Raw genomic sequence first — 14,329 nt, 5'->3', positions numbered from 1 at the left:
ATCAGGAATGTTCTGCTAGAGGTGTACCACAATCACCAAATCCAGTGGTGAGGCTCTCCTCTGTAGACTGGGGATGACTGAAGAGATAATTACAGAGCTGGATCATTAATAGTGCAGGGGAAAAGGAGTTCTTAAACAATAGAACAGTGAGGTCAGAGGGGCAGCCAAGAAGCCTTTACCCACAGAGAGTTCTGGAGATGGTTAATATACTATGGTGTGTCTAGGGGCAAAATCAGGGATCAGTCAACAAGGATACTGCTTAAACTCTACAGTTAAAAGGCAAGAGTGGGAAGCAAGAAACTGTGATCTTCCCCAGTAAAATGTCACAGTTACTGTCACTGTTTCTTGACCTCATTGCCTCATCATGACCCACATGACAGAGAGGGCATGGGGAGATCAGGTAATAAGCGGAGTCACATTAAATCCTGACTTACAGTGTATCATTTGGTACTGCAGACACATCCAATAGTCATTCAGCAGCAATTAGGTATAAAATTGGGAATGAACTACCTAGAAGCTCCTTCATCATGTCCTTGGTCAGTAAGAAATGAGCTATCATACTAGAGAAGGCCAAGTGAAATACTTTTAATGTGCCCATCTGGCTGGGATATTAAACCAAAAACAATGTCATATTTTGAGAGGGATAGCCAAGATGAATGTCCCCTTTAAATATCTAATGACAAGGATCATTTGAGGACATCAGATGGATCTTGGATAATGACAAATCTAACTTCTGATTTATCTCATAAGATTTATTCACTCTACATTTTTTTCTGATCTTTTCTAATATCTACTGTGCTTTCATCTTTCTGTGCAATTCTGTTGTAGCTTGAGTAATCAAAATATCCTATCAATGTTATTTATTTCTTGCTTGACTCTGCCACAGGTTTGTAGACAACAAAAATCTACATGAGTATAACAACAGATGCATGAAAAAGCTTGATAAATTTCAATTATTTCTATGATAAAAACACTCAGGACACTAGAAATGTAAGGAACACAACTAAATTTAATAAATGATAGCTGCAAAACTTACTAAAATCCTGTCTATCAAAACTATAGCCAATGTCATGTGCTATGAAAAACTTTAGAAATACCCCTTCAAGATTTGAAAGAAAAATAAAGGTTTTCCACTATCACATCTCCGCTACTATAAGTGAAGGTCTCAACCAATGTAATTAAATAAGAAACTACATAGTAAATAAAAGAAGAGGAAAGGAAGAGGCAAAAAGACTATTCAATGAAGAGTACATTATTATGGATATTTTTAAAATCCTGTAGATTTACCCAAATGAGTTGAAAACTTCTGTTTATACAAAAACCTGCACATGGATGTTTATATTAGGTTTATTTATAACTGCCAAAACTTGTAGCAAACAAGTTATTCTTCAACAAGTAAATGGGTAAACTGGTACATCCATACAATGGACAATTATTAAGCAGTTTCAAAAAATATAGCTATCAAGCTACAAAAAAAAACACAAAGCCATCTTAAAGGCATATTGTTAAGTGAAAGAAGCCCGTCTTGAAAAGGCTACATATTATATGACTCCAAGAATATGGCATTCTGGGAAAGGAAAAACTGAAGCCAGTAAAAAGATCAGCAGTTGCCAGACATTTGAGGAGAGAGAGAGATAAAGAGCTCATGCACAGGGAATGCTTAGGGCAGTAATTATATTCTGTATGATACAGTAATGGTGGATGCATGACATTATACATTTGTCAAAATGCATAAAAGCCACAATACAAAGAATGAAACATAATTAGAATCTTAAGAAATGCTGCATGATACAAGATCAACATACACAAATTAAGATACAATGAAAATAGAAACAAATTCACTTTTAAAATGAATAAAATGTTCAAAGATTTTTATATGTTACCAAGGATTTAAATTAAAATTGAATAAAAATACCAATACATCCACATGTATAGATGAGATAATTAAACATTATAAACATGTAATCCGGGAGTTCTAGTCGTGGGACAGCAGAAATGAATCCGACTAGGATCCATGGACTTGTGGGTTCCATCCCTGGCCCTGCTCAAAGGGTTAAGGATCTGGCGTTGCTATGAGCTGTGGTGTAGGTGGCAGACACAGCTGGGATCTGGCATTGCTGTGGCTGTGGTGTAGGCTGGCAGCTGTAGCTCCGATTACACCCCTAGCCTTGGAACCTCCATATGCCGCAGGAGTGACCCTAAATTAAAAAAAAAAAAAGACAAAAAAATAAACATGTATCTGCATACACACAAAAGTGAACTTAATATACTTTTAAGAAATTCCAGGGGAATTTTGTGAGGAATTCAACATACTGATTCTAAAATTTATTTATTTATTTATTTATTTTCCTCTTTTTTAGGTCTGTACCTGCTGCCTATGAAGTTCCCAGGCTAGGGGTCAAATCAGAGCTGTAGCCTCCAGCCTATACCACAGCCACAGCAACGTGCTATCCCTGACCCACTGAGTGAGGCCAGGATCTGAACTCACATCCTCATAGATACTAGTAGGGTTCCTACCACTGAGCCACAATGGGAACTGCTGATTCTAAAATTTATATTAAAGACTAACTGTTCATAAATAGATGATTTTACAAAAGAATTTTAACAATTGGACTTGATCTACAAAATAGTACAACTGGAAGTTCCCATATGCTGTAGCCGGTTAAGGATCTGGTATTGTTGCAGCAGTGGAGCAGGTCACAACTACGGTACGGTAACTTCTACATGCAAAAAGTGCAGCCAAAAAATAAGTAAAAAAATGAAAAGCAGTACAACTACATGAAGCTACATTAACTAAAAGGCTCTTGGTTACTAGCATAAGAAGAGACAAATAAATCATGGAACCTAACTCTTGTGCTGTTAGAAGCCAACAAAGAAGGAGAGATGACAAGCAGATGCTGCACGTGCCCTGTTGACTTTTCAGCCAAGAGCCAACATCAGTTGCCCATCATGTGAGTGAATCATTTTGAACTTTTATCTGAATTGAGTTTTCAGGTGACTATAATCACAGCTGAAATCTGCCCGTAACTGAATAAGAGATTCCAAGCAAAAACTGCTTATCCATACATACTAGAGAGAAAATAATAAACTGCTGTTTAAAGTCACTTAGTTTGTTATGTAGTGACAGACAACCAGAAGATGCCTACTAAGTGTTCCATCCTGGACGTACTGTTTTAAGAGTTCAAAATTCCTGCTTAGATTATTTGATCACTAAAGTTCTTATATTACTTAAATTCTTAGGAGAGAAAAAATTCCTGTATGTCTGTCAGAGCAAAAACATGTTAGAACTTAATTAAATTTGATTCCACAGATAATTAACAGGATCTGCTATGGATAAGGCACAGTGCCAGACAGCGTTTGTAACACAGAGATGAACTAGATTAAGACATTGTTTCCTGGAAATAATATTCTAATAAAAATTATTAAAACAGCTGAGAAAAGGATAAATATCAGTAGATTATTACCAATTACTTCAACTTTGCATTGATACACAAAGCAAACATGATTCCCCTGAATAGGCATTTACTTTGCAATGAACAAACTGAAAAATAGATTTAACCATTAACGTTGGGTTTTCCAGAATATAAGTCACAAATTACTAAGCGTTTCAACAATTTCATCCAATGAATGCAAATAATCAGAATTTCCATATAACTAGGTGTGATCATTAAATTAAATCAACAGAAAAATACTCCACGGGAAAGCTCTATATAATTGCATGTTTGAGTCCCAGGGTATTTTCAAGTAGCCCCAAATGACCAGAGCATTTGAGGATCTCTCCAGTCATGACACAGGAGCTATATAGAGGAGCATAAACTCCAATTATGAGAATGGAAATCCTTATTTTCCTCTCCACAGAAAATTTTTACTGAAAAGTATCTGAATTACCTTCTGCTAAGTAGTAACTGAGAAATTTTCCCCAAGTTTAGAAAGGAAGTTCCTGGATTTGCTCTGGTGAGTTTCCATGGTGTCTAAAATGGATGATTATACTGAATAATAGAAAGTAAATGAATAACAGGATTTGAATGGTTGGGATATAACCAGTCATTGTCATTTATTTCTTTAAAGGTAAAATTAAAAATTTACCAACTATGCACTTTTTAATAAAAATTGGGAATCCAGGAGAGAGATTCAAATTCTTTGTTCCAGAAACATATTGCACTTTTCTCAGCAATTCCTTCCTTTTTGAAACCAGCAAATAAATTTGGGATAAATGAACCTCAGGATGACACCACTTGATATCTTTCTATTCTTGTTATTTACTGACCCCTACGGTGACTTAGAAGAAATGTGAGATCCCACCTATATCAGAGATTAAAATAGAGTGTTAAAACAGTAATGAAAAAAAAAAAAACAAGCATATAACGAAGTATTGTAATGTGACCAAAACAACCATATTTTCCATTTTCACAAAATAAAGACCAGTAAAGATCCCAGAAAGAAAAAATGTTAAGGACACAAAGATTGTGAGAAGCATGTGAAAAAATGCTCACTGTCACAACTAGTCATCCAGGTTTCAAGTCTCTTTCATTTCTTATGGAGAAATTCTGATGTCAATGAAATACTAGAAAATTCAGTAACAAGCCATGGTCCATATTTTGAAAGAAATACAGAAAATATTTCACAACCAGAAATAAATAATAATAAATTATTAAATTCTTCCTATAGACTTTTTGTTATGTTTTAAAAGCACTAATGTCCACCTAAAAACAAGACAGAAGCATAAGAATTCCAATGCCTCATTTGTTAAAAGACAGAAAGTAGGGTACAGAGAAAACATACTCAGTGAGATCAAAGAAGCAAAAGTAATTAAGATTCTGGATCAACACTGAAAGTAGAAAGCTACAAGAGCTTTGTAATTTCACTGAAGAAAAGTGACTCTTTTCTATCACTAATAATTTCTGAATTACTGATAATTATATCTCATTCTTGCTTTAATTTTTATGTAATTAAGAGCAAAGGATTAGGAGTTCCTGTCGTTGCTCAGTGGTTAGGGAATCCGACTAGGAACTATGAGGTTGCGGGTTTGGTCCCTGGTCTGGCTCAGTGGGTTGGGGATCCGGCATTGCCATAAGCTGTGGTGTAGATCGCAGACATGGCTCGGATCCCGTGTTGCTGTGGCTCTGGTGTAGGCCAGCGGCTACAGCTCTGATTCGACCCCTAGCCTGGGAACCTCCCTATGCCGCAGGAGCAGCTCAAGAGGTGGCAAAAGGACAAAAAAAAAAAAAAAAAAGCAAAGGATTAAATAATTTTTAGATATTTACCAATCTTTTATTTCCTTTTAAACATTGTACCAGAAAGACTCTGGCCTTTTGCCATTTCCTAATAGGAAGTTCAAATTTTTTGGATCAATTTATGTGGTATTTTATGTTGAAGGTAACGATCATTTGTATATCATAATGCAAATAAGAAAATGTCAATAAAAATGTGCTTTTCATTTTTAGTATTACTTATTTCTTCAAGGAATTCTTTGGGGTTTTTTTTTGTTTTTGTTTTTGTTTTTTGTCTTTTTGCCATTTCTTGGGCTGCTCCTGAGGCATATGGAGGTTCCCAGGCTAGGGGTCGAATCCTAGTCAGATTCGTTAACCACTGCAACACGATGGGAACTCCTCAAAGAATTCTTTAAAAAAGCATTGAGAATTTGTTCTCTCCTACATGAAATGAAACTAAAAAATTGCAATTTAATAATCAGTTGATGGTGGTACAAATAGATATAATAACTAATGAGAAAGAATAGTCACATCAAATACTTATTTATAAATATGAGTTTGTGTCTGAACTTGGTGAAAATTTTAGTGTACATAAAATTATGATGCACTATTATTTCCCAATAACAAAATATTTTCTTCCCTTTGCCTGAAATGGATGACATTAAAATTCATAATCTACTTCACTTAATTGTTATGCTTAAATCAGAGTACTTAAAATTGTTCAATATAATTATTAGTATACACAGCTATATAGCATTTACAGTGATGTACTAGCAATCCTGCCTTCCTGCCTTAACATCCCTGAGTAAGTGGATTATATTGCTAAATAACAAAACTTAATTTCTATAGGTTTCCACTTTCTCTTGCAGCCAGCAGCCTCCTTGGAAACTGAGAAGGAATATGGCCAATTTCACTGCAGTGAGTGGGTTTCTCCTCATGGGATTTTCTGCCAAGCCTGAGCTAGAAGTCTTATGGGCCTCTCTGTTCTTAGTCTTATACTTAGTGGCTTTAACTGGCAACACACTCATTATCGCTGCAACTTCCATGGATGACAGTCTCTACTCCCCTATGTATTTCTTCCTCAAACAGCTTTCCTTCTTGGACATATGCTATATCTCTGTGACGGTACCAAGGTCCATTTGTAACTCTTTCAGTCATACTAGCAGTATTTCCCTCTGGGAATGCATACTGCAATGTCTGGCTTTCACTCTCTGTGGTTCTGCTGAGCTGGCCATGCTCACAGTGATGTCCTATGATCGCTACGTGGCCATCTGCCTTCCCCTGCGCTATGAAATCATCATGAATGTCAACACCTGCATTCACGGAATCCTAGCCGTCTGGATCAGTGGGGTCATCTCTGGAGTTATGCATACATCTGCTACTTTCTCCATCCACTTCTGTGGTGCCAACATCATCCACCAGTTCTTCTGTGAGGTTCCCCAGCTCCTAAAACTCGCCTGTTCTAATGAGTATGTCCGTGAGCTTGGGGTCACGGCCTTTCTGTCCTTGGTGGCATTTCTTTGCTTCCTCTCCATTGGCTTCTCCTACACACGCATATTCTCTACTGTGCTGAGGATCCCATCTGCCGAGGGGAGAGCCAAGGCCTTTGCCACTTGCCTCCCCCATCTAGCTGTGGTCACACTGTTTCTCTCTACTGGTGCCTTTGAGTTTCTGAAGCCACATTCTGACTCTCCAACTGCATTAGACTTTTTGCTTACTCTTTTTTATACTGTTCTGCCTCCCACACTTAATCCGATGATCTACAGCCTGAGAAACAAAGCCATGAAGGCAGCTCTACAAAAGGTTGTTAAAAGAAGAAAAGCCTACCTCTTTTGCTGAGTCACGTCTATCCCTTCCTCATTAAGAGACAAATCACAATCTACTGGAAAAACATAACAGAGTCAATCAAGAAATTAAAGCTCAAACAGAACTCGTTATGAGGAAAATCACACGAATAGACTGTCTTTTAGTTAATGAAAACATTGACACAGAGTTATTACAAAAATTACTCTTTTAAAAGCAATAGATTTATATCTCACCCCACAACGCCATGTATGGTAAAATGGTGAATTACTTTAATTCCAAAGACCCCAAATTAATTTTCCTTCCTGGCTCATTTCCTTTTTTTTTTTTTCTTTTCTTTTTTTTTTTCTTTTTTTTTTTTTTTTTTTTTTGCCTTTTTGCCTTTTCTGAGGCCACTCCCACAGCATATGGCGGTTCCCAGGCTAGGGGTCAAAATGGAGCTGTAGCCGCCAGCCTACTCCACAGCCACAGCAACGCCGGATCCTTAACCCACTGAGCAAGGCCAGGGATCGGACCCTCAACCTCATGGCTTCTAGTCAGATTCGTTAACCACTGAACCCCAATGGGAACCCCTTTCCTGGCTCATTTCTACCAAGGTATAGAAAATTCTTTTTTTTTTCCCTGAGTTACAATCAAGTTTGGAATATTATATAGCATTTAATCACACAGAAGAAGCACCTGGTTCAACAATCTCTGGCTGTTTAAGGATCCAGCTACTGTCCTATTCATCTGGCAGGGCTTTAACTAGTAATACACAATGGTCACCATGGGAAATCTCACTATGTCAATTGTATTATGTGAGTGAGAAATTTAAATAGTACAACACTCAGTGACTCACAGAATGTATATAAGAAGAAATAAAAACATAACTAAAATAATATGTTTTAAAAAGGCATATATGAGGAGTTCCAATCATGGCGCAGTGGTTAATGAATCCAACTAGTAACCATAAGGTTGCGGGTTCGATCCCTGGCCTTGCTCAGTGCGTTAAGGATCCAGCATTGTGGTGAGCTGCGCTGTAGGTCGCAGACGTGGCTCAGCAGCTACAGCTGGCAGCTACAGCTCCGATTAGACCCCTAGCCTGGAACCTCCACATGCCACAGGTGTGGCCCTAGAAAAGGCAAAAAGACAAAAAAAAAAAAAAAAAAAGCACATATGAAAAATAACAAAAATTTGATATAAATACAATATATAGTGACCCAAAATTAAAACTTAATGGATAGTATAAGCAGAAGATAAGGAGTTCCCATCGTGGCGCAGTGGTTAATGAATCCAACTAGGAACCATACAGTTGTGGGTTCAGTCCCTGCCCCTGCTCAGTGGGTTAATGATCCGGCATTGCCGTGAGCTGTAGTATAGGTTGCAGACGTGGCTCGGATCCCGCGTTACTGTGGCTCTGGTGTAGGCTGGTGGCTACGGCTCTGATTCGACCCCTAGCCTGTGAATCTCCATATGCCGTGGGAGCAGCCCAAGAAATAGCAAAAAAACAAAATAAATAAATAAATAAATAAAATAAAAAGAAGATAAAATGCAGGAAAAGACAATTTGCTGACAGACTCAAGAACTTCCCAGAAAAATGGAGAAAAAAGGAAATGTTTATTTTTGTTAATGAAAAAGACTTAGGAGTCGTGAAGATGGGGGGGCAGAGTTTAATATTTGTCTAACAATAGTTCGAGAAAGATCCAGTGTCCATGTATTGAGAGACTGTACGAGAATAAATATCCAGAGAAATAACTTTTTAAGACTTTTTCCCCAGAATTCTTAAAAACACAGATGTTCAGGTTTGGGGAGAACCACAAAAATTGGTCAGTATATGTAAAATGAACGCAACTTAGTTAAATCATCCTGAAACTAAAGAATAATAAAAACAGAAACTTTTAAACAGAAAAAGTGATTGTAAAATAATACCAATGCTACACCTCAGAAGCTTTATTGTTTTGCCTTTCATAGTTAGTTCTATAATCCATTGGAAAATAATCATTATGATGGAAATTAAAATTAGTGTCATTGGTCATTTCACTCATTGATATCCAATTAAATACAATAATTAATTGGAAACAAATTTCTACCCATAAAAAATTTCAGTTGGTGCCTTTGTAATAAACTAGGAATTGTATGTGTGTGAGGTTCTCTCAAGTGTTCAATTGATCTATGTTTTTATACTTATTCTATCAAGTTCTACTAATTACTGTAGCTACACAGTCATTTTTATATTGGATAGTGTGAGTTTTCTAATTCTATTCTTCAAGATTTTATCTACTCCAGATCTTTTGCTTATCCATATGTTTTAGAATCAGGTTTTTGATTTTTAAAATATACCTATGAAGATTTTGACTGCAGTACACTGAATCCATAAATCAAACTGAACTGTCTTCTTATCCCCACTGGACTTAACAGAGGATTTCAAAACCTTTTCTTCTAAGTCTACTGACTCAATGCTATTGCTCCTCTCAGTATGGTACATACATTCTTCTTTAATTACAAAATATACCATTAAAGCATAAGAAAAAAAACTAAACTGTTTTCTTAAAAGAATGTATCTTCTAATTTACGAATAGAAAATTTTTGCTTTTATATGGGATCTTAAAAATTCTATCAGAAATGATACATAATTTTGGATATAGAGGTTTATACAGCTTTGATTTATTTCTATGATTTTGATATTGTGTAAACAGTAATATTAAAATTTAATTGTCTAACTTTTGTGATCAGTATATAGAAATTCAATTTGGAGTTCCTTTTGTGGCTCAGTGGTTAACGAATCCGACTAGGAACCATGAGGTTGCAGGTTCGATCCCTGGCCTTGCTCAGTAGGTTAAGGATCCGGCATTGCCATGAGCTGTGGTGCAGGTTGCAGACGTGGTTCGGATCCTGTGTTGCTGTGGCTCTGGCGTAGGCCTGTGGCTACAGCTCCGATTCAACCCCTAGCCTGGGAATCTTCATATGCTGTGGGAGCAGCCCAAGAAATGACAAAAAGACAAAAAAAAAAAAAAAAAAAAAGTTCAATTTATTTTTGTACATTAACTTTATATTCATTCATCTTCCATATTTACTTGTAACTTCTAAATGATCTTTACAGGGTCATTCAAATTTCTATTACACATTCTTCTCTGTAAATAAAGAGTTTTATCTCTTACTTTTTAAACTTAAAACTTTTATTTATTTTCCTTGCTTTTGAGCTGGTCAGGGACAGATTAGAATCAAATTATGGTTTACCTTCTCACTATCAGTGTAATCAGGGGCAAGTGCTTATTTTTTCTGAAACTTGTATGTAAGACATGGATGCAACACTTACCTTGAAAAACAATTCAGATAATGTGTTTGATGTGTTGCACAGATCTTTGCAAGTTGTCCAATAAATAGTAGATAAATTTATAATGAAAAATAACCATCAAATTCAGGATAATACTGTAATGGTGGTGATTAAATCACCTTAAATATAACATAAAAGCTAAAAGACAAAATAATTCAAAATTATTCAAGAAGAAAACATAGATAATTCCCAGCTTCTACCCCCTCACAAGGAGAACAACCAGCAACTATTCATAGATAAGGCATCACAGAAAAAAATGATAGAACACAGAGATGAGGCCAAAGCAGCCCCCTGCACCACAGAGACCAGGACAAATGGCATTAGAAGGGGAGGAGGAGGAGCTCCCTGCTGCCTGCACTGCCTTTCCTCCAGGTCAGTGCAGCACCACACTGAGAGGTCTCCCTCAAGCGCATGGTTTCTCCAGTGGGGAAAAGAAAGATCAAGGTGGACATCCCACTCCCCCAGTATTGCGAGTCACAGCATGGGGACCCCCACTTCAGGCTTACCCCATAGGGACGGCAAGAGGGCTCTACAGAGCTTGACTGCTGGGAATGGGAATGTGATGGAGCAGAGGAAGGGGCTTCCAACAACTAGCATGTGCATCTTGGAAGCAGAGTGCTGCCTGTACCACCCAAATCATAATTCCAGCTAGCAGTTTTGCTCATTTTCAGAGACAAAAAGGTGGCACAGTCTGTCCAAAAAAAGTGGTCAGGGCACAGGTCTGCCTATTTGGGATCTTCGAGTGAAGAGCCTTTCCAGTCATGCACCCCAGGATGCTTGCCTCTGCCACCTAAGCACTGAGCCAAGTCATAGCCCAGCGCACAGCTGAATGGAGCTGCCAGCACCACATGACTGAAAGCCTATCCAGAACTCCAACACAGCTGCATATCTCACTGATGCTCAAGTGGAAAGCCTGGAAGGCAGAGCTGAGTGTTTACAGAGTAAATCCAGTGACTCTGAAATCAGTAAGGGAACCTGGGATATGGGTCAGCTTGAGTCATGTCCATGAAGAGTCTTGCTAGCCTTGGAGCTGGTTCTCCCCCTCCATGTAGGCAGGGAGACAGATTGGTAGCCACATCCATTATCTAATAGACCCTTCAGCTTCCCGAACTAGGGAACCTAGCTAGACTATGGGGAAGTTGCGCAGCCCATATAACAGCCCTGCTTAGAGTGGATTTGAACCAAGAATACAACCCATGGCATTCCCCATCTACAGAGCAAGCCAATGGCACCCTTCGGTCAGGGAATTCAGTGCAGAGTATTGCCTCATTCAGGACACAAACAACAAAATGTGCAGACCCTAGGGCCAATTTGGCTGAACTGCCAGGGCAGAGAAGCTAATTCATACCCTCGCCTATGGATCAGTATAATACCCAGTTCCAAAAGTCTAGGAAGCCTGATCAGAGAACCCAGGCAACAGTAGAGACCTGGGTCTTACAGCATCACATGGGAAGAGAACCAAGTCAGCAGTCCTATCCTACTATTTCTCAGCCAGGGCAACACTCTCCCCACTCTGGTACCTCATAGCTCAGGAAGTGGCCTCTTAAAAAACTAGACCGTGACACCAAACCCAACTGCCCACAGAAATTACCAGCAATCTACAGATTCAATGGAATCTCTACCAAAATACCAATGGAATTTTTCACAGAACTACAATTAATAATCCTAAAATTTGTATAGAACCACAAAAGACCCCAAATAGCCAAAGCAATCTCAAGAAACAAGAACAAAGCTGGACATATTACTCTCCCTGATTTCAAACAATATTACAAAGCTACTGTAGTCAAAACAATGTGATAGTGGCATAAAAACAGATGTATAGATCAATGAAACAGAATAGAGAGCTGAGAAATAAACCCTCACTCATTTGGTCAATTAATCTATAACAAAGAAGACAAGAATATACAATTGGGAAAAGACAGCCTCTTCAAGAAACAGTGCTTGGAAAACTGGAGAGCTATGTGAAAAAGAATCAAAATGGACCATTTTTCTCATGCTATATATAAAAGTTAACTCAAAATGGATTAAACACGTAATGTAAGACCTGAAACCATAAAACTCTTAGAAGAAAACATAGGCAGTATTCTCTTTGAATTGGTCTTAACAACATTTTTTTTTTTTTTGTCTTTTGTCTTTTGTCTTTTTGTTGTTGTTGTTGTTGTTGTTGCTATTTCTTGGGCCGCTCCTGCGGCATATGGAGGTTCCCAGGCTAGGGGTCTAATCGGAGCTGTAGCCACCGGCCTACGCCAGAGCCACAGCAACGCAGGATCCGAGCCACGTCTGCAATCTACGCCACAGCTCACAGCAACGCCGGATCGTTAACCCACTGAGCAAGGGCAGGGACCGAACCCGCAACCTCATGGTTCCTAGTCGGATTCGTTAACCACTGTGCCACGACAGGAACTCCTTAACAACATTTTTTGATGTCACCTCAGGCCAGGGCAACAAAGCAAAAATAATTAAGTGGGGCTACATGACACTGAAAAAAAACCTTCATATAGTGAAGGAAAATGAAAGACAACATAGTGAATAGAAGATATTTCATAAGAAACAGAAAAAGAAGTCATATAACTCAACATCTAAAACAACCAAACTGATTAATGGAGTTCCCGTTGTGGCGCAGTGGTTAATGAATCCGACTGGGAACCATGAGGTTGCGGGTTCGATCCCTGCCCTTGCTCAGTGGGTTAACGATCCGGCGTTGCTGTGAGCTGTGGTGTAGGTCGCAGACGCGGCTCGGATTCTGCATTGCTGTGGCTCTGGCGTAGGCCGGTGGCTACAGCTCCGATTCGACCCCTAGCCTGGGAACCTCCATATGCCTCGGGAGCGGCCCAAGAAATATCAAAACAAAAACAAACAAACAAAAAAAACAACCAAACTGATTAAAAAATGGGCAGAGGATCTGAATGGACATTCTTCCAAAAAAGACATACAGATAGCCAACGAACGCAGGAATATATCCAACATCACTAATCATCAGAGAAATGCATATTCAAACTACAATGAGACATCACTTCATCCCTGTCAGAATGAGCATTACCAAAAAGACAACAAATAAAACATGTTAGTGACAATGTGAAGAAAAGGGAACCCTCATATAGTGGGTACAACAAATATGGAAACAGTATAAAAGTCTGGCCCCAAATTAAAAATAAACCTACCATATAATCCAGCAATTCCACTATGGGTATCTATCCTAAGAAAACAAAAACACTAATACAGAAAGATATAAGCAGCCCTATGTTCTTTAAGGGTTAGGAAATGTTATGGCCACATGTGCACCTCTTCAAGATAAACTGACTTAAGGACAGAGCAGTAACTACAGAGCGAATGTGAATTTTTAACTATCTTTCTGATTTGACTTCCAAGTCCTTCTATTTTTTTAATGGCCACACCTTTGGCATATCGAAGTCCCCAGGCCAGGGATCAAATCAGTACTGCAGCTGCCAGTCTACGCTACAGCCATAGCAACGCCAGATCTGAGCCGCATCTGTGACCTACGCTGTAGCTGGCAGCAATGATAAATCCTTAACACACTGAACAAGGCCAGGGATCAAACCCACATCCTCAGGGACACTATATGGGGTTCTTAACCCGCTGAGCCACAATGGAAACTCCCCAAGTCATTCTTAATAGCAGACTTCTGTTTAACCGTCGATTCTATTCCTCAACACCATGTATAGACAATTTTCTCAATGGAAAATTCCTCCGGATTTGCCACTAATGAGTAAATCTGGTGGCAGTCTCCAAGGACAAAAAAGATTCCTAATGCAAGCCAACCCCTTCCAATCCTAAGAGAGATGAAGACTGTTAATATTCAGATCTTCACTACCTGTGGACGTCATCTCACCAAATGTAGGCAAAGGATCCTGGGTTCTCTGGACTCTCCCACTTGCTTTATAAGAGCACTGGATAAAATACATATATCCAACACCATCACTCATGGAATGAGGATTAGGAAAGCTAGTAGGTAAGTGTGGAAGGTAGCACTTGACAAACAGTA

At 38.5% G+C, this 14,329-nt stretch overlaps 1 protein-coding gene and 1 long non-coding RNA gene across 2 annotated transcripts in view; one reads left to right on the top strand and one right to left on the bottom strand.

Annotated features, from left to right (window-relative positions):
* Positions 1-14,329, bottom strand: part of LOC146401405 (uncharacterized) — a 117,129-nt gene that overhangs the window by 82,326 nt on the left and 20,474 nt on the right. The window lies entirely within an intron of this gene.
* LOC110258726 (olfactory receptor 14J1-like) lies at positions 6,111-7,049 on the top strand. The gene has a single exon (XM_021081999.2). The coding sequence runs from the start codon at positions 6,111-6,113 to the stop codon at positions 7,047-7,049; it is 939 nt and encodes a 312-aa protein (XP_020937658.2).

This window comes from Sus scrofa, chromosome 7 (assembly GCF_054392235.1).
Source record: "Sus scrofa isolate SSC_HxYL_T2T_F1_AM1 chromosome 7, Sscrofa_HxYL_maternal_Yorkshire_Landrace_v2.0, whole genome shotgun sequence".
Taxonomy (NCBI): Eukaryota; Metazoa; Chordata; class Mammalia; order Artiodactyla; family Suidae; genus Sus; species Sus scrofa.
The sequence above is the reverse complement of the archived record's forward strand: the minus strand, read 5'-3'. Positions and strand labels throughout refer to the sequence as shown.